This window comes from Pleurodeles waltl, chromosome 6, assembly GCF_031143425.1.
Source record: "Pleurodeles waltl isolate 20211129_DDA chromosome 6, aPleWal1.hap1.20221129, whole genome shotgun sequence".
NCBI classification, from domain to species: Eukaryota; Metazoa; Chordata; class Amphibia; order Caudata; family Salamandridae; genus Pleurodeles; species Pleurodeles waltl.
Window position 1 is genome coordinate 51,213,703 of NC_090445.1, and position 21,231 is coordinate 51,234,933.

Sequence of the window (21,231 nt, forward strand, 5' to 3'; positions counted from 1 at the left end):
AGAATAATTTAACTGTAAAATGAAAGAGTGCTTTGCTTCTAGGTGCTGTGAAAGTAAGGGTTCTGAACCCTGTGGATGGATGCAAGCGCTTCAAAATGTCGCACAGAATTTTTTTTGTTTTGAAATAGCCAATTCTGAATTTAGTGAAAACAAAGGGACGCGTCCGATATGGCTTGTGTTGTTGAAATGGCAACTTCTCAGGTTAACCTCTGTAAGTAACTACAGTAATTTCGAAGGTTTGGGACATTTCTAATGATTTATCCTTTTATATTGAGTAACTTAAATTTGAGATTTCCCTAAATGTCTTACTCTGCCATGTCTGGCACCTTCTGAAACTGACACATTGAGAACTTGAGATGTGAACGTCATAAACTCTGTAGGAAATGTGTTCTGAAACGTCGTGGATTATCCCTGGTATAAATCTACAGACCATATTGATATCTTTAATATAAGTTGTAATACCCATGTTTCCTGATTCCTTGCACCTCTGCCTTATGCTTCCTTGCATACAGGGTCCTGCAGCAAGGCTACTTTTACAGATTTTGTGTGTTACTCTGTCAAAATGAATAAAAACAATAAAAAATGAAGTCTACAGTGGTTGTCTTTTACAGAGTAAGTTGTACCCAACAACCACCTTATCAGGCTTCTCACTCAGACCCCCCCTTAGTGTTATATACCTAAAAAGTGGCTTTTACTAAGGAGCGAGTCTGTTATACGTCAAATACACTAAGCAGATGCTGAGGCTGTCGCCACCGAGGAGATGCTAGTTTATCCCCATGAGCATCAAACATGGCGCCTGTTACCTGGGAATGATTTGCAAAATGTCACTTGTGCTCCGGCAGCAGAAATGTGCCCATTGGCACTGCCCAAGGAGAAGAGAGTGCACTTAAAAATGCTCACGACAAGACAATCACAACACTTTAGGGAACCATAAAAAACAGGAATGTATTTATTCATAATTAATAGCTATGCTACAAAATATAAATTAGATCATATATTAAAAATGCAAAAAAATATAATTTCAGTAGCCTTGCACTGGACTGTAGGTCTGTGTAGAGCACCCATTGAATGTTGACGAGACAAGGTTATATGCACTGAGCGATCTGATGTTGTCACTCCAACAGACATTATATGAACAGGAGACAGAGAAAACTCCCAGATGCTCTTCGGGTCCTCTGGATGTAAGCAATGACACAGACGAGTGTGGAGGGGTACATGGAAGCACTGAATAATGCTAGACAACATGGGGGAGCAGGGCCGGCTTTAGTGCTGGTGGTGCCCTGTGCGACAATCTTTTTTGTCCCCCTGTACCAGAGGACCTCCTCCATGGATTCCTGCAAAACCACCCAGCAAAAGTACCCATCATCTCTCCACAGCCCTTCTAAGATAATGCATTTTATTTGTTTTAAAGCTCTGGTAAAGGCTGGCTTTACTAATCCACTCAGCTATCAACATAAAATACAGATCTGTTCTTTGCAGCAGGACTATTAACCCTCTGTGCTACTTTATGGAGAATCAAAACTGCCACTGGACAAAACTCATCTCTTTCTCTCTCTGTCAGGAACATGAATCACAGGAGTTACCTTGACACAGTTATTGTTGTCTGGCAGGCAGGCACACATGGAACTATGCTTCAGGTGCTTTTAAATAGTAAGTTATTGCTAAACACAGCGCCCCCTGAGGTCAGCGCCCCTCCTCCAGGCCAGCGCCCAGTGTGGCCGCACCAGTCACGCCGCCCTAAAGCCGGCCCTGTGGGGGAGTTATGGAGCATGGATGTCAGGGAGCACAGGAGGGGGTCCTGACGAAAGGGGGAGAGTCAGTCGGCATGGACAAACATATAATGAATATGGAAGTGAACCAAGGTGCGTGAAAGAGGGCTGAGGATCAAAGGGGCCATAAGAATGCGTGGTGTTTCAGGGCGCAGGGGCTTTGGTGAAGGAGCGGGGTTCTTAAGGCATGGGAAGGGGTAGAGGGGAGAAAGGCTCCCGGGCCCCTGGAGAAGCTTCTGTGTATGGTTGCAGGTTAGCTGCAGCAGCTAGCCTAGTAATTTGCTAATTGTGAGGCCTGCAAATGAGCTAAGCATGAGATTTGACCATAACAGGAAGTGTGTCGCTGGGCAGGCGTGCAGAGGAGCTTGGGACCGAAGCTCAGCTCGGTCCAGGTTCTTTTGTGGCCAAATTGGTCATATTTCTAGAACCCAGTCCATGCCCACTTACTTCCCTAACACATAATTTGTGAGAACAGTGTGCTCCACCAAGTGAAACCAATTACTGTGAAATCACTGTCACACATGACTAGCACCTTAAAATGTCTTAGATTACACACCAGATCTCAGGGGTTCATTAATGAGGACATGCCCAGCATGAAGCTTCTACTTACGAGGGAGGGAATTATTTTACTAGTTGAAGGAAGTTTGACAAAAAGACAAGAAAAATTGAGCTGCCACCCTTAAAGCCCTCCACCCTCTTGTGGAGGGAGCCCAGGTGTGTAAATTGATCTGGAACGTTACAGGGAGAAAGGAAAAAGAAAGCCTTGTGGAGAGGTTTGGGAAAGCTCTGCGTGGCTTGGTAGTGACGTGCAGAGTAGGGTGCAGGAGTCTTTGGGAGGTAGTAGGGCCCACAAAAGAGGGAGAAGGAGGGGCTGCGGGAATGTAAAGCGTGTGAACTGGCGCGTCTTTGTGATTGACTGTAGTACATGATGGAGGAGCTATGGAGAGAACAGTGGAGGGAGTAGGGGCCAGATGTATCAGAGGATTTTGCATTTGCAAACAGTGCGAATCGCAAAATTCCACCGTTTGCGAATGGAAAATCACCTTTCATGATTTATGAAAGGAATTTGCAGTGCAATTTTAAGGAACCGCAAAAATAGCGATTCCATAAAATTGCGACTCCGATTAAGGAATCGCAATTTGCGATTCCCTGAATAGGGAATTGCAAATAGGGAATACCTATTTGCGATTACCTATTCAAATGTATCATGCATTACGTAATGCATATTTGGCATTTAGGAAATGCAATTACCACAAACTCAAGTTTGGTGGTAAGCGTGTGCAGTTTTTAAAAATGCATTACAAATGCATTATTAAAAATGACATGTAGTGTACACATGCCCCTTGGGCATGTGTGCGCTTTATATGTCCACAAATATTTTTTTGGGGTGCATTAATGCATCAAAGGGGGCCTTAGGCCCCAGCACCCTGGGGTTTTCATTACGTAATTTGCAAATTCCTAACAGGAATTCGCAAATTAGGTAATGCAAAACCATTTGCACCTATGGGGATGAATGGAGACCTATTCCCTAATTGCGATTTGGTAATAGCAATTGCGATTTTTAAGAAATCGCTGTTACCGAATCACAATTTTTATACATCCCATTTTGCATTTCTTGAATAGCGATATCTTAAAAATCGCTATTTAGGAAATGCAAACTGGGATGATGATACATCTGTCCCTAGATGATAGTTCATGAAGTTTCGGCTGAGGGATCAGGGTGCTGAGGTGGGCTGCACGTAGATGGAAGGAGCGTGAGAGACGGAAGGAGTCAGACGTGTAGATTGAATAGATGCAGAGAGAGTCTTTGAGGAGCAGAGTCTCTTGGGTGGAGCGCGGCTGGGATGCACGACTCTTGATGAAAGACCTTGAAGGAGCCACATAGATGTGAATGAAAAGAGAGACGTACTGGGAATTATAGGGGGCAGGGCCACTGGAGCCAGAGGAAGTGTGTACAAGGGGTCTTTGGGAGGGAACTGGACCACAGGAGGGATGAACAGGGACTCCTGCAGAGACAGTTGGGCTGCTTGGGGGGGAGGGGAGAGAGATAGAGAGGGGCGAGAAAGAGAAAAAAACAGACCCGATTCAGTCAGGAGACTCGATTTTTTCAGCCAAAATCGGCTTTATTTTAGCTGTCTCCTGCCTAAAATTGCTTATGCCTCAATATAAGTCTATAGGAAAAATAGTTCCCCTGATTTTTATTTCAAAACCTCCCACTTTCCACTTTTAAAACGTTGGCATGAATGGGTACAGGGAGTCATGGGGAGGGAGCAGGGCACTGGGGAGAGAGGAGGGATGGACAGGAAGTCAAGGGGAGAGATCAAAGCCACTTGGGGGAGAGAAGGGATGTACAGGGCGTCATAGGGAGCGAGCAAGGCCGCTGGGGAGAGATCAGAGCCACTGGGGAGAGAGAAGGGATGTGCAAGGCGTCATAGGGAGCGAGCAAGGCCGCTGGGGAGAGATCAGAGCCACTGGGGAGAGAGAAGGGGTGTGCAGGGCGTCATAGGGAGCGAGCAAGGCCGCTGGGGAGAGAACAGAGCCACTGGGGAGAGAGAAGGGATGTGCAGGGCGTCATAGGGAGCGAGCAAGGCCGCTGGGGAGAGAACAGAGCCACTGGGGAGAGAGAAGGGGTGTGCAGGGCGTCATAGGGAGCGGGCAAGGCCGCTGGGGAGAGAACAGAGCCACTGGGGAGAGAGAAGGGATGTACTGGAAGTCGAGGGGGGAGATCAGAGTCGCTGGAGAGGAAGGAGAGATGTACAGGGAGTCTTGGAAAGAGCCCAGGCCCGCTGGGAAGAGAGGAGGTGTGGACAGGAAAGGGTGGTGAGCAGCAGGGCCGCTGTGGAGAGAAGGGACGCACAGGACGTCATGGGGAGGGATGTACAAAGGGTACTGGATGGAGCAGGAGGCAGAGAAATGAGAGAGTGGGGATATGCACTGAGTCTTGGAGAGGGAGGGTACAAGAAATTATAGGGATATGGTGAATGTCTAGAAAGAATGCAGTTCTTCTTCTAGGACTCGATGAGGGGCGCTGGCGGGTGGTCCAAGGGAGTCTTCACCGATTGTTCAGGTCCACTTTGAGTCCAGTCTCATTGTCTTTACAGGCGCCTACGTAAGGGATAGACACAAAAAAGTGGAGAGAGGATAGTGAGGACTCAACATTTAAGGAGGAGGAGGAGCGGCCGTTTAAACTTTAGATCTAGAGTCAGAGGCGGCTCCTCCGCTATTGCGGAGGAGCATTACCCCCCCTCCCCCACCACCAGCAGCTACAAAACTTTAAAAATAAAACGATAATAAACAATGTTTATTATCGTTTTATTTTTAAAGGGGTGGGGCCATGGGGGATGACAGGGACGGAGGTGGAGTGGTAAGCACCCCCTCAGTGAGCATGTGTGTTTGGCCGCCGTCTCGGGCTGGCCAAACACACAGGCGCACTGAGCTCTCTTCAACCCCGCACTGTGTTGCCGTGTTGAAGTCAGCAGGCCCAGACTCCCATTCTGCCTGGGAGCGCAAAGCGAGGGCACTCCGGCCAATCCTAATGCTGCTTTCATGCTGCCAGCAGCATGAGAGCAGCGTTAGGATTGGCCGCAGGGCAGGCTGGGAGCCAGAAGAACGGTGCGGCGGTGGGGAGTCAGGTAATTTTTTAAAAAATGTTATGTTTTCCTTTGTTTTGCCCACCCCACCACGCGCCATGCCACTCTGCCCTTTTATTGCACTCCGAACTGCAACTGTCTAGCGCCGGTCAACGGTGGAGGCTTGTTCCATATCTTAGTACTCTGTGTTAATGGAGGTACATGCATTCAACACACAGCAAGTGTGCACAGCAGATTTACATGTGATAAGCTGCATGTGGGCAAACATTACAGGATCTCCCTGCCCTTCACCTGCCGTCTCCACACCCCGTCTTTCAATCTCTCCCCTCCCACACTTTAGCACTACCTTCTCGCTCCATCTTCCATCACCTTGTTCCTTTCCAGACTCCCCTATAGTCCTCTCCTCTGTACCCTGTCCTCTGTCCACCTCTAACTCACACCCCTTCCTACAACCCCTGACACTACCTCACTCCACCCTCTTCACCCATTTCTTCTAGTCTTGACTTTCTTCTTCACCCCGTCCCCTCTCTTAAATTTCTTCTTTACTTCACACTCTCTCAGACTTTTTAACTTCTTCTCCCCTCTTCCTCACTCTCACCTTCCTTCTCTCACCTCCCCTTACTCTTCCTCATTCACCAAATTCCCTTCTTTTCCTCTCTGTGCTGTCTTCTTCACGCCCTTCCTACTCCTGATTCTCTCTTCACCCCCTCATCTCCTTACCCTCCCCTCATTCTCTTCTCTTCAGGCCCCTCTTCCCCTGGTGCATGTTGAAGCCCCAGTAGCTTCTTGCCTCTACCCCTGACCCGCAGCAGAGCCCCTCATACTTACAGGTGCCCATCTTCTCCTCCATGTACATGAGCTGGTCGCTGAGGGACTCCACCTGGTCCAGCTGCTGCAGCCGCGCCCACAGCTCCACCACGTGCTCCACCTTGAGGTCTTCCAGCTTCATGGGCACCAGTTTCTGAAACGTGCTGACTGTCCACTCGATCCTCTGGCAGAAGAAAAGGCAGAAAACTATCAAAAGGGCAGGAAGGGTCAGAGGGCAGATGTTAAGAAGTCACCCATAGGTGCTGAACATCTCCTCAATCCTCCGTCAGCGAATGAAAGTGGGAACTGTTAAGATGTGAGCAAGATGCCCCAAGAAGCAACACTACGAGGTCACCCATAGGTGCTGAGTGACCTATCGATCCTCCATCAGAAGGAAGAGACTTAGGGATAAGTAAGGGTCATTGGCGGATGTCAAGAGCCAATCTTAGGCTCTGAGTGTCCAACAATCCAGTGTAAAAGGAGCAGTGGGAGACGGTATAGAGATCACCAGGCGTCACAATGGGGTTGTTTCGAAGTCACTCTTAAGTGCTGACCGCTCACTCACTCCTCTGTTAAAATTCAGGATGTGCGCAAGAAAAATGGGGGGAGAAGATGGGGTCATGGAGTCGGCAAAAAGCACTTGGAGAAGTGCAAGGAGCTCAGCCTTAGGTACTGAGTGTCAATCAGACCCTCACTCAGAAGGTGTGCCTGGAGGTGAACGAGAGCACATGAGAGGCAGTGTGCTTCCATCCACCTTCTGTTTAAAAAGCTCCCTTGAGCTAACAAGCTGACGAGCTTTGGAGATGCACCTGTGTACCCTTGGGTGTTACCGTGACCTGTGAAGTCTTTGGTAGCATTTCCATCAACCCAAGATGAACGATTGCTGCACTCTACTGATGAAGGATGAAATCCAGAAACACATACATGTGTCTAGAGAGATGCAGCACTATCTGCACATACATGTGTCTAGAGATATACAGCACTATCTGCACCAACACTCGTGAAAAACTATAGTTATTTTTGAGGTTAGCGCTAATTTTGTATCACATTTACCATAATGCATAGGGACATACTGTGCTGGGATCTGAGGCAGTGTGCTCCCACCCCTCTTCTGTTTAAAAGGCTCCCTGGAGCTAACAAGATGATGAGCTTTGGAGATGCACCTGTGTGCCACTGCGTGGTGCTGTGACCTGTGAACGCTTTGGAAGCATTTCCATCAACCCCAGATGAACGTTTGCTGCTCTCTGCTGATAAAGGACGAAATCCAGAAACACATACATGTGTCTAGAGATATACATCACTATCTGCACCAACATTGGTAAAAAGGTACCGTTATTTTTGAAGTAAGAACTAATTTTGTATTGCATTTACCATAATGCATTTGGAAGACCTGTGCTCCAATCCCCTTCCATCTCCGACACGAATTAACAGGCAGTGAGAGAAGGGACAGTCTTAGAGCTATTCAAACCATTTGTGGCTCCTTGTTCTCCAACCCCAGATTTAAGGAACACTGTCCTTCTTGCATGTTATGACCTGTCAACCTGGCTCTTACCTAACATCAGAAGAACCAGGGTTGTTTCATCTTGCCTCCAAGTTCAAATAGGCCTTTGTGTCTTGCGTCAGAATCTGCTCAAGCTTAAAACTTGGATTTTTAATGATGCCTCTAGCCAGAGAGACTGTTACTTGTCTGGAAAACTGTCTAGCTAAGTGCACCAGGAAAGTCTTTGAGGCCTTAGTTGGTCATTTACGAGGCCCCTTAGCTTCTCCTGGAGATCATTTATGAATACTGGTCTCAAAGAGACACTGTATGATGAGGACGGAACGGGTAGACAAACCTTGGGAGAACTTTGTAGCCTAAAATGTGGAACATCCCTCAAAAACTGCAGAATACAACAGACTTCTCATGAAACAGTCAATAATGTATTGATGTTTCTGTTTATTTAATCCGTTTGTATAATTATGGTGCATATTAGTCTGACCAGTTCTGTGCTTGTCAGTCAGTCAAAATAACTTTATTCGGCATATTGCCATAAAAGTACACATACATACATATAAATCATCATACAGTACTTATTACATAATTCAAGGACAAGTCTCTTTGATTTGCAAGTCTATAAAATCTAAGTTTACCACTTAAGCCTACTTATCAATATAAAATAATAAATACTTATAAGATCGTATACAACAGTAAAACGATATCTAAATTCCCTTAATAAATAATCACGTTACTAATTCATATCAGTTCCTAATGGTGATAGCGGATTTGATAAAACTTAAAATAGAGCTTCACATTTGTTTGGATGAAAGGCTTTGAATGCCAATCAATCCTTCTTTACAAGAAAGGGTGTGCAAATTACGCAAAATAGGTAATAGAAAAGTTTCCCTAGGAGCTGAGTAGAGTGTACAAAATAAAATAAAATGACAAGTACTTTGTTTTGAAAAATTATCGCAAGGGCATGGCGGTATTATTTTTTCCCACACGCATTTTGTCGGAAACGCCACTCTAAAATGGATCAAGTTAAATCTAAAAAGTGCAAGTAAAGAAGAAGTATAGAGAAGGGATCGGGAACCAAACAAAATAAGGTTCTAATGAATCTGAAGATGAAATTTGTACATATGAATTAAAATAACTCAATTTCTCTGCCACTTGATATCTAAGGTTCATAACATGCTCTTTGTATCGGAGTTTAACAATTTCTTTCGCATTGGCGGGCAAGAGCTCTGGTTTAAAATACATAAATTCCAAATCCAAGTTTCGAAAGCCATTGTGAACAGAATTTAACCATGGGATTTTGTTAAAATTTGCTAATGAAATACAGTCTTTTATACAATCATGTGTTAGAATAGCCGCCGGATTTAACCATACATTTATCCATAACAGAAGTGGGGCAATATCTATCAAGTCTGTAATGTAACGGATTCACAACTCCTCATGGCATATAATATTTGGTACGTTCTTGGGCACCATAAGTAGCCGATGGAGAAATTTATTCTCTGCCATTTGTAATACACTTGAACTGGTATATCCCCAGAGGCCACTCCCATAAAATGCCGCCGAAACACATTTGGATTTATAGAGCGTGATGATCTGCTACTCTACGGGCAAAGCAGAAGATTGCTTCAACATTTCTTTCCAGTTGTTGGAGCTTAAAATTCAAATGAAATTTCCATGACAGAGTAGTACTTAAGTACAGACCTAGATAACAAAAATCTTTTACCTTTGTTAAAGCGTTTCCCCCCATTATAAAACATTTAGTACGTGTGTTTTTAGGGCCGCAAACCATAACATGTGACTTTTTAAAATTAAATTTCAAATCAAACTCTTGTGTATGCGTTAGAAAGAGATCCAAAAGGGTCTGTAGGCCATTGGCCGTGCGAGCAATTAAAACGGCGTCGTCGGCATATAATAAAATCGGCAATTGTCTAAAACTCATCCTTGGGAAATCCTTACCATTTTGGGCTAAATAGCTATACAAGCCATTTATGTATAACAAAAATAAAAAAGGTGCCAGAGTGCAGCCCTGTCTAACACCACGATTGGATACAAGGGGATGGGATCTTTCGCCATGCTGTCCAAACTGAATTATAATAGTAAGGTCAGAGTATAAGCGTTTAATCAAATCCAACAAATCTTGCTCGATCCCCGTTGTATCCATTATTTCCCACAATTTTGCTCTGTTCACCATATCAAATGCACTGGACAGATCTATAAAGGCTAAGTGGATAGATTCCCTTTTTGCAATGACACATTTGTGATCAGTGGGACCCACAAATCAGGTAGAGATTTAAAAAAGTCCACTGGAACCCCATCGGGGCCGGGGGCTTTCCTTATTTTCATTTTATTTATTGCTGCACTGATCTCATATGCCTCAAGTAAAATACCACTCTTGATTGGAATGGGAGTGGCCAGACGTGGGAGGGCACATGCCACCACACCATAATTAGGATTGTTTACGGACTTAAATACAGTTGAGAAATGTTCTATCCAGACCCCCTCTGGTATCAGACAGTCATCCTCCCTATTTACCTGCCCTGAGAAATATGGATGATCAACCACCTTCCAAAATTGAGTGGGCTCCCGCAGTCTGTTTATAGTGTGATCAGCGCCTTAAAGTTGCCAGCTTTACCAGGCGCTACACAAGGATAAAGAAATGCCAACACATAAAATGCATCACACCCCAGGCACAAGGGAGTTTTTTTTAAATTGCAGATTTTGATGGTTGTGCTTAAAGGGACATATTATAGAAAATGTCCATTGGGCGCAACAGGTGCTTATGCAGGTCCTTTTGTATAACAAGCGCCATCTTTTGTAATATGGATTGTGCAAGCACACATTTTGTGCACGTGCAATCCCAAGAGGGCATACCCTCATTTGCAGAGCTACTGATTTCCACACTGAAATCCTTATGTTCAGGACAGTGCGTGCTGTAGACCCTGATCTAAAATGGTGCCATTTGCTTGACCCTGAGCAGCCCCGAGTCAAACAAACTATATGACACCAGTGCATCACCAAGCAATGGCAGACTGTACGGCTGGTGTTCAGGCCCCTACTCCACCTAAGAACTTCACTGGCAGAACAGAGTTGAAGATATTTCTTTAGAACAAATTCCTCGGTGCTGCTGAAATCAGAATTGACTGTGCTGGCAGGGTGGAGAGTTAAATAAGGATGTGGCATTTAATTGCAGTCTTACACTGTAGAAAAGATGATTTTAGCTGTAGGTCCAATGGGAAGGAGTCCTATAGATAACTCCTAGACTGAAGAGTTTGCAACCACCAATGGTGGCCAAGCGGAAGGCTGTGGATCCCAGGGTACACTTGTTACTGGATTATTACACCCTGTTGGGAGAAAGAAACAGCGCTTTAACCAGTCATTCTGGACCTTACTATCCACTCGACAACTAGGTGAAAAAAAAAAATGTATAACCTTCTTAAAAGTGGAACGAAGAGACAATATATTGCTGATAATAGACTCAAATTGGGTTTTTATCCTCAAGTTGGAATCCATCTTGAAACCAAGATTTATGGGCATTTAACTAACAGAAGTAATGATGTGTTACACAAGTGGAGCTAATGGAGGTGTCTTCTGTGAAGTGCCAGATGGTTTGGAGCACCCAGGACCAGAATGTCTGTGTTTTTGCTGTTACGTTGTGAAAGGTACTCGCCCGGCTATGAGGCAGGACTGTTTTTGCTCAATCGTCTAGTCAGACCCATCTATATCTACCAGGATCTGGGTATCATATTCTTTAAAACCTCCAGAAAGAGACATATGAGTCTAGAATCATCAATAGAGACAGTGTTGACTTTAGCACCTGGTCCAGGAAAGATGTCTGCCTTACATGCTGTGCCAATGTATCTGCCTAAAGCATGTCCAAAGAGCACTGCCCACTTCAGAGCCTGTACCAGTAGCATTCTTTACTCCACAAGCTACAGCAGTGTTCACTCCACAACCCGTTCTGCGGCTAACACTCATCAACAGACTCTTGCCCTGAAACAATATCCTGGCAGAGCATCCACTGAGGATGTTCTTTCTTTAAAACCTACAATAGGGAGCCTGCACAAGTCCTGTTTAAGGTATCACCCTCTGGGATCTTCTCCAGGATTTAGTGCTTCAACAAACTTGCTTCAACTATAGTTCCTACTTTGACGGCTCTCCGGAACTGTATCTACTTTAGAAACTGCTGCAGGAAGGCACAATGCTATAGAGCATGCTACATAGAATATCGAGTGTAGGGGGCAGCTCATGCTCTAGGACCTTCATTAAGGATGTGCCTGCTCTTGAATGCATCTAAAGGATAACCTCACTCTGGCACCCGCTTCAGGCATACTACAACTTTAGAGGCTTTTTCCAAAACAGCTCTGGTCCTACATCTACCCCATGCAAAATCCAAATCCCTTAAATTGTACTAGTGCCTTACTCAAGGGATGATTCATCTATAAGTTATTACAGGAACCATATACTCTAGAACACTTCCATGGGACGTTTGCGGTTAAAGTGAAATCACAAGCAGTCTGCTGTAGAACCTGTTCAATGAATAGTATAATCAAGATCCTTCTCTGAGTGGACAATACTATACAACCTGCTCCACGGACAGCCTACTCAGAAATCAGTCTCTGCTCTAGAACCTTCCCCAAAGTCAAAGAATTTTACTCTAAAATCCACAGAGTGGACACTTTATTCTATGGAACCTGCTCAGCCAATAGTTTATGCTGCAGAACCTGCTTCATAGACAGTATTGTCTAGAAGCCTCTCCAAGGACGGTCTTTCTCATGGAACTCTTTGCCGGGAAAGCATGTTCTAGCACTTGCTCTAACGAAAGTCACTGATTTAAAACCTGCTCCAGTGATCTTCTGCTCTGCTCTAGAACCTGATACAACTTCAAGTCTTCATACAGAATCTACTGCAAATACTATATGTTATAGAACTTATTACATTAGCAGTGCTTGTTCTAGATCCAATTCAAGGGGTAGTTTCCAAATGTCCCAATCTGGAACTCACCTCCTCCAGGGTTTTCACTTTGCTCCTTAGCTCTTGCACCTCGTTTGAGAGTCGTTCAGAGGTTGCGTCCCAGGCCTCTGAAACAGAACGAAGAGGAGGTTAGCGGGGTGGGATGTGAGGGATCCGGGTAGGAAGCTCCAGATCAGGCGCTTCTGAGATGAGCAGACACAGAGGAGTATGGCTTACAATGAACTCTTTGAGTGCTCTCATTCCCACACAGGAGTGCCAGACTGAAAGCTAATGGGTACAGCTGGAGAGGGTGAATATATGTGAGTAGAGGACATTGGTAGAGATGATGAACTCACATGAGTTAGTGTTGACAGAGAGGATTAACTCCCACCAGGATTCGATGCCGGTAGCGAAGACTAATTCACATCTGTATTCAGTGTTGGCAGTAAGGATAAACTCACACCCATTCGCGGCTCGCAGCGTGGTAAAGGGGTGGGGTGGCATGTGGCGGGGGTGGGACAAAACAAAGGAAAACATAACATTTTTAAAAAGTGCCTGACTCCCCGCCGCACTGCTCTTCAGGCTCCACTTGCAGACACAGGCTCCCAGCCTGCCCTGTGGCCAATCCTAACGCTGCTCTCATGCTGCTGGCAGCATGAAAGCAGTGTTAGGATTGGCCGCAGCGCCCTGGCTTTGCACTCCCAGGCAGACCGGAGGAGCCGTGGTTGTTCACACCAATATTTGATATGGATAGAAACGATGAACTAACACTAGGATTCAAAGTGGATAGAGAGAATGAACTCACATGAGTATTCATTGTTGGTAGAGAGGATGTAATCACAACGGTATTCCATGCGGGAAGCAAGGATTAATTTACATATTCAGTGTTGACAGTAAGGATAAACTCACACCAATATTCCATGTGGGTAGAAAGGATGAACTCCCACTAGGATTCGAAGTGGGTAAAGAGGATGATCTCACTTGAGTTTTCAGTGTTGGTATAGAGGAGGAACTCATAGTAGTATATAAAACCAGTCTAGGGTTGGTTGTGTTTTGGTTCGGCAGTTGTGGCTGGACTGTTCCTATTAGAGCTGGGTCAAGAGTGATTTGCATATAGCTGGATCCAAACTGAGGTGGCATGGTGGGCAAAAGAACAATGGTTTAGAATGGTACCCTAAACCATTCCCAGTGGTTATATTGATTGCAAGCATTCCTCCCATCACCTTTTGTGTTTTTGATGCAGCATTCTGTTAATATAATAACAGTTACACCCTTACACAACCATCATTTAACAAGGCTAAACACTATCTCTACAAAAAATATAGTCACACAATGGTGCATCCTTTTGCAAACATATAAACATAATGAGTAACGTTTTCAAATACATCAGATTTAAACCTTACTTAAGGCAATACAGAGTGACATATGAATCAGTATATGGCGAGGGAATGTGGCCTAGCTGCTTGAACTCCTGCTTCTGGAACTGGAGACTCAGCTTCGAATCCCAGCCTTAGCAGCTAGACTCAACATTGTGTGATTCTGGGCAAATCACTTAATCTCCTTAAATGTGTGTAAAATATATTTGTGTAATCCCCACTTAATGATCAAAATCTTGTAAATTGCTCCTGTACCCTCCATGTAATGTACAGTGTTCTGTTGCTTCATGTTGGTCTTAGCCCTTTCTGCAGGCTCATCTCCAAACCTTTTGCCTTCACCATCCTTTTTTTTGGACACTTTTTTGTTGGCTTTTAGGACTCTGCACACTTTACCACTACTAACCAGTGCTAAAGTGCTTGTACACTCTCCTTTAAACATGGTGAAATTGGCTTACACCCAATCAGCACATTTAATTTACTTGTAAGTGCCTAGTAAAATGGTACTACATGTACTCAGGGCCTGTAAGTTAAATGCTACTAGAGGGCCTGCAGCACTGATGGTGCCACACATTTACATAGTCCTTTAAAGATTCCTCAGACCTGCCATTGCAGCCTTTGTGCATAGCTTTAAACTGTGATTTCGACCTGGCAAAGTAAACCTTTTGCCAGGCCTGAACCTTCCTTCTCAATACTTAGAAATCACCCCTAGGGTAGGCCCTAGTCAGCTCAGAGGGCGGAGTGCAGTGTATTAAAAAGGTGGACACGTATTATTAAGTTTTACATGTACTGGTAGTGAAAAACTCTTTCAATTCGTTTTTTACTACATCAATGCCTACCTCTCCTGTAGGATAATGTCAGGTTACCTTATTACATGTAATAAGTAATTGGGAGCAGATAGGAATTTTGAGTTTGGTGTCTAAAGAATTTCAATTTAAAACCCTCTTTTTAAGTCACAATTATGAAAATGCCACTTTTAGGCATTTTCTTGTTTTAACCATTTGGTGCCTGCAGTCTGTATCCTGGGTCACGTGACTAGGTGTAGTTGACAGTTGGTCATTGTGTATTGCTCCCAGACAGTGAGACAAATGGGAAATATGTCTTGGCAGGATGGGCCATATCTGACTTGATTGGGGGGCAAGCTGTTACCTACCACACTTGCAAATCACAAAGGCTCTGCCTGAACATATGAAAAAAGGTTTGACATCCGTCTTTTGTGGCACTAGACAAGCTGGGGCCAGGGCAGGGAGGCAGGAAACTTAAAAAACTTTTAGGGGTGGAAAACTCGAGTACCTTGTCCTAGTTCAAAGCTGGCACCAAGTATAAATATCGGACCCTCAGACCCAACTTTTCAGAACACCTTTAGACCTGTGGAAGACTGAGAAGGACTGCTGTGCTGCTCTGCTGCAAGAAGAACTGCTACTCTGTAGCCTGGCTGCCTGTCTGAAAAGGACTGAACCTGCACCTTGATCCCAGGATCACCAGAGTGACTCTGAAGGCTATCTGGCTGACCTCCTGATCATAGTCACAGGGACAGGAAAGCCTCCACCTATCTTGAACCCAGTACCTGCTGTGAGGCTTGTCCCTCAATTGGTGCCACCCTATCCTGGACCCTTGGAAGTGGGCCTGAATGTTCTGCCAGGCCCGCTGTTGTCTCTTGGACACAGCCGATACAGTGAGATGCATTTTGTACACACATCTTCTAGCAGCCTCACATTGGAACCGCCGCTCCTGAATGCATCCCCGATGCAGGACTTTGCATCACAGTCTGCAGCTTATCTGAAATGCTGCTGCATGATGCATCATCGATGCAGTCGCAAGCCTCCATCGACAGTATCCTCGACGACGACCCGGTGCCTCACATCACAAGCTTCAGTGACAGCTCCATCATGCACCACTGCTGCGAAACGTATCCTTGATGAAGGACCTCGCATCATCACCCACAGCTCCTCAGAACTGCTGCTGCACAACACATCATCAATGAGGGATCTTGCAATGCTCCGCTACCAGGATTTAAGATACTTTGTTCAGTGGGCCTACATTGGTCACTGTACCCACTCCGTGCTCCATTGCGGTAGGCCTGAACTTGTGACTTCATCTCTTGCCAGTGCAACCAGATAACCACAGTTGGTGCTTGGTGCCTTTAGGCACGATTATAACGTAAATCTTTAAAATTGTATATCTCTGGTTCTACTCATTTTCCTTTTGTCGTTTTGATCTCAATTTGTTAAAGTTGACTCTATTTTTCTAAATTGGTGAGTGATTTTTCATGTGTTGTGTTTTCAGTTTAATCCTTTTTTAATGCTGCATAACTAGTTTACAAATTAACTTTTAACTTGAGCCTCACTGCTTTGTGTCAAGCTACCAGAGAGTTAAACGGGTCAAAGGGGGGTTTGCTTGTGACTTCACCCTGACAGGAACTGTGGTTGCTACTTGAGGATAATCTACAGAAACAGCCACATTTATACACCAACAACTAGCAAACCATCATGCATCTAAACACCCACCATTGTACATGCACATATCTATCATCATAGTTTCTCATGTTCCACTTTTAAATACCAGTACAACAGAAATCATGCTCCCACCCAACCACTATTTAACAGTGCTCTAGGACAGCTCTTCAATAAATGGACCACACCATCACACAATCTTTAAGACCACCATAAACACCAATAATTAGTATCTAAAATATATTTTATGGACAGTGTTCTCAAGTAATAATGGGTGTGAGTGAAAGATGACTTGTGTTGGGGTACAAGGTGACAGTAGCATTTTAACTTCAGAATTTATTTACTTTTTATGACGAAACTTCTTTCAATATACTAGCCAGGCTTAGCTCATTTTAATCTAAAGGAATATATGTATATATAGGTACCAGTTTACACTTACCCTGAGCTTAAACCACATAATATACAGTGACTCTACACACACACACACACACACACACATATACATATACAATCTGAGCTTATACCACACACCCTTCAGTTTACACGCACACACACACACACACACACACACACACACACACACACTCTCCTCAGCTTAAAACACACACAGACCCTCAGCTTACACCACACACATACACATCCTCAGCTTACACTACACACACACACACACACACACACACTTACATACACTCACACACACTTCTGCTTACACCACACACATACTCTAAGATTACCCCACACGCACACACCTCAGCCTACACCACACACACACACACACACACAAACACACACAGATTTATACAACCAGAGCTTACCTGAAGCAGGCAGCAGCAGGGGGAATGTCGTGGGAGGCAGTTTGTCACAGGATTTGCCATCTGATCCAAGTGAGAAGCCGGCTTGGCACTCGCACTTATAGCTGCCTACAGTGTTCACGCAATGATGCGCGCAGAACGGCACACGTGTTCGGCACTCATCCACATCTGGAGGACCAGAATAGAGAGCATCAGAAACACACACAAAGTGAGAGGGAGGAGATGGAGAGAAGAGAAGGAAAGCAGGGCTGTCACAAGGAATGAACAGGTGGGGATCTTTGCCCCGGATCCAACGCTCTTAAGGGTCCTGCACTTCTGACTCAAAATGTATTTCCATAATGAATAATGAAAAAAAAAAAAACAGGCCTGGTCTGTCAATTCATGATCAGGCAGCTCACACAGTTTTTCCAGTGGGTGGCACAAGAAGCGCCTGGTGCACAGAGGATATGAGTAGAAGGCGGTAGGTTAGGTGGAAGTATAGTAAACATGGGTGATTGCAAATTGTGTTGGTAATATTTTGGTTCTACTCACCAACATGGCAGTACTTCCCTCCCCAGCCTGGGCGGCACTCGCACACGTTGGGTCTGGTACAGGTTCCTCCATTTTGGCACGGTTTGCGGCACACCGCTGCATGAGAAAACCAATAGACACACACATTACATTGCTTCTCCAAACAATGCAAATCAGGAGACATATATTAATGTTAGGGCAGGAATAATTAAGTGCTGAGCAGCTGCTTATGCAGATGGTTTAAGAAATGCTTGTAGGGCTAGGAATTAGGCATTGCATTATGGGAGAGAGAAATTACCCCGGAAATGGAGGTTAATTAGGGATAGAGAGGGGATCTATTGGTGCAATTCCCAATTGCTCAAACCCCACCTCCTAGACTCCTCCTCAGTTGGGAAAACACAGGAGGCACGTGGAATGTAGTGCTACGAAGCTGCCCGTCAACTGTGTCTGTGTATTATATTGTATTGAATTGTAATAGTATTTATATAGCGCTTACTACCCCTGACGAGGAGTTGAAACGCTTTTTGGTGAGTAGCACGCTACTCCAGAACCCAACAAGAATTAGTGATGGACTAGTATTGAGACAAGGACACCCACATTTTTCATTATTCATTTATGTTTGTGGTTTTATATTGCCTTTACTTGACCCAGGGGCATCAGAGCGCTTATAACCCTTCCAAAACTATTGCATCAAGAATACATTAGAGATGCAACCTCCCTGACAGGTGGTGTGTGGATAACTTTGAGATGCAACATCAGGCAAATGAAATCATACATTGGAGAGCAACTGTAATCAGGAGGATTTTCAAACCTAGTGTCTTTAGAAGAGAAGAGCGTTGGGATCTGTTTCGAAGGGAGCATGGCACGTGGTGAAGTGGACGGTCAATGGGAGTGAGTTCCTAATTCTTGTGGCACTTCTGGAGAAAGTCATGAATAGATCTCGATTGAAGGTAGGAGGCTCAAGGAGAAGCCATTGTGCATTTTTTGACCCCATTTTGGACCCAAAATTTTCAGTTTCACAGTTGGGTACCTGGGCGGAGATGAGTGCAATGCTTTGTGGGTGGTGCAGACAGTTTTAAATTGGGTGCTCTCTCTCCTCTATGGAAAGCCACTGGAGGGTTAGCAGGATAGGAGTGAATTGGCCACATTTTTTGCGACTGGTCACAATGTGGCTGGAGCACGTAGGAACCCTTTGAGTGGACCAAGGTGATCTTTGTCGGATATGGTATTGCCTCACAAGACTGGCTCTACTCCAGCCGCAGTATTCTTTCTGAGGCACTGGCATACAGTGAAATCACCCAATTTTCATACAGCCCTTCTGCCTCAGCTTCCCTTATCTTTGCATATTGTTTGTCATGCCACTTCTGTTGTCCTTTTTCTACTTCCTGTCACCACCACCTCTTCTAGCCACTACCTCCTCCTGCTCTCCTTATCCCCCTCACTCATCTCACGCTCTTCGTACTTCAACCCTCCATCTTCAGCGCCCTCCTGAGAACCCACCTTCATCACAGCTGGTGGCACTGGGGTGCTTTTTCTGCCACCCCGGGCAGCAGATGTAGCTGGTCTGCAGCACTTCCTTCTTCACCTGGCGGAAAGAAACTTTGTAGGTTGTCCTGGGAACAAGAAATGTTGAATGTTGGGTGTCCCTTAATGAAAAGGCTTGGTTCGGGCAAAATAAATAATGCATATCCCTCACAACTAGTAAAGAATCAAAAGACAATGCCTGCTACACCTGTCTGACTCAAATATCAAACTGACTATTTGCTAATCAAATTGATTAATTTGCTGAATATCTTTCAGCTTTGGGGGTTAGAAATGGGACCGGTTTAGAATCACTAGATAACATCTGGAGATCTGGAAAAATCTGTGGCCCCAGCGGGCACCAACCGCCAAAAATAAACACCTTCCCACTTTTCCATGGCTTTTCTCCAGTTCTGCACTATTTCCCAAAATAATCAATGAGCAAAGGTATTCTTCAATATACAAGTCCTAGAATATGGGTGGATAGGGGTGGTGGTTGTGATAAGAGTAGAGGTGGTGGATGTGGAGAGGGTAGAGCGAGAATATAAGAACTCTCTTCAGGCACGCTTGAAAATTGTCCACCAGGGGACTTGTAGTATGGTGGTGGAGGCCATTTTGAATGATATAAATGTAGGGCATTGAGCAAGAAGGAAATTAGAGCAGGTCCAACTTAAGTCCCAACCACGCAAAATGCTCCAAAACACATCTAAAAAAATACACATATTCAAATATTTGGGGTATTTTCCCAAACCCGAAGATTGCATCATACATTGGGTTAAAAACTCCAAATCCAATACACTTGGCCATCTCAACCAGCCTCTTCTAATAATTACCAACACCGATAAGTCCACAAAACTGAAGCATGTGGTTCCATACAAATTCCCAATATATTCAATCATGTTTTCATTGTTTGCATGATGTAAGGCTACACTGTTCGTGACCTGAAGTCTCATACGGCTCCCTCTCTTCATTCGTCAGGGCCTCAGCGGGACCCGGTGATCTCTTCCCTGGCCCCCTCTGGTTCCCAAACCTCACTCTACCTGTACATGCTGCAGATCCGGTGCCCTTCGCAGGTGGCGAGGTAGGGGTGGTACACGTGCTGGATGAAGGATTCATTGTAGATCAGCGGCACTTTGTGTGTCTGCTTGTAACACACTCCTCTATTGGAACAAAGAACAGTACAGAAGATTCAGTTACTCGCACAAGGTACATTCAACCACAACCAACATGTTTTGGTAGAGAATGCAACTGCAAGACAGGACAGCAGCTGGGCAATGCAGATAGCTCTCAGAGGAGCCCAGTGATGGTCTGTGGGTGGAGAGTGATCTGCACAGCACTCCTCCCCACAAAGCTTCCAGCATGTGATGTGTCAGGAAGGCTTGGTTTCTGACTTCTAGAAAATGTTGGCCAAATAAATTGCCTTTTGCAAAGTGACAAAACACATGTAAATAGTAGACAGCAAGCTGTGAAGTTCTGGATTATCGGATTTTAAAGATGTTGTCTGTCTGAGTAGTGACTTGGTTCCTATTCCATTCATCAAGCTACTTTAGAACTAGGAGATCTGTGTCAAGCGTTAGGTGCCTCCTAGCATGGATTGCGACAAGTCAACATACAGGCACTAGAGCAGACAGTGGCATATTGAAACAAAAGCGATGTTTATTTTAAACGCATACAATCCAGAGACCCACAGGCATGTAGGATGAAAATAAATTTAATTATGAAATGATAGAGAATGATGGCCTCAGACCTTATTCCAAGGTATCCTGATTTTAACAATAAATATAAGCGTGAAGACGTAAATATTTCAGTTTACTATAAATTGAATCCAGTTGTGGCTCTAAAATGCTCCACTTTCTTGGGAGGCCGAGGTGGTCCCAGCTGGAATGGCCATTCTGCTACTAGGACATCTCCCCAGTAAGCTGCAGGATGGTGGCTGCTCTTTCAGCAGGGA

General features: G+C 44.8%; 1 protein-coding gene across 1 annotated transcript in view; it reads right to left on the reverse strand.

The window, feature by feature from the left end:
* Positions 1 to 919: 919 nt before the first annotated feature.
* The window catches only part of EGFL8 (EGF like domain multiple 8), a 97,939-nt gene continuing 77,627 nt past the window's right edge, over positions 920 to 21,231 (reverse strand). Inside the window, exons 3-9 of the mRNA XM_069237264.1 lie at positions 20,321 to 20,440; positions 19,260 to 19,372; positions 17,781 to 17,876; positions 17,253 to 17,417; positions 12,663 to 12,739; positions 6,188 to 6,350; positions 920 to 4,874 (exon numbers count right to left, since the gene is read on the reverse strand). Of these exons, the coding sequence (XP_069093365.1) occupies positions 4,822 to 4,874; positions 6,188 to 6,350; positions 12,663 to 12,739; positions 17,253 to 17,417; positions 17,781 to 17,876; positions 19,260 to 19,372; positions 20,321 to 20,440 (787 nt within the window). The 3' untranslated portion in view covers positions 920 to 4,821. The remainder of the gene's footprint in view (positions 4,875 to 6,187; positions 6,351 to 12,662; positions 12,740 to 17,252; positions 17,418 to 17,780; positions 17,877 to 19,259; positions 19,373 to 20,320; positions 20,441 to 21,231) is intronic.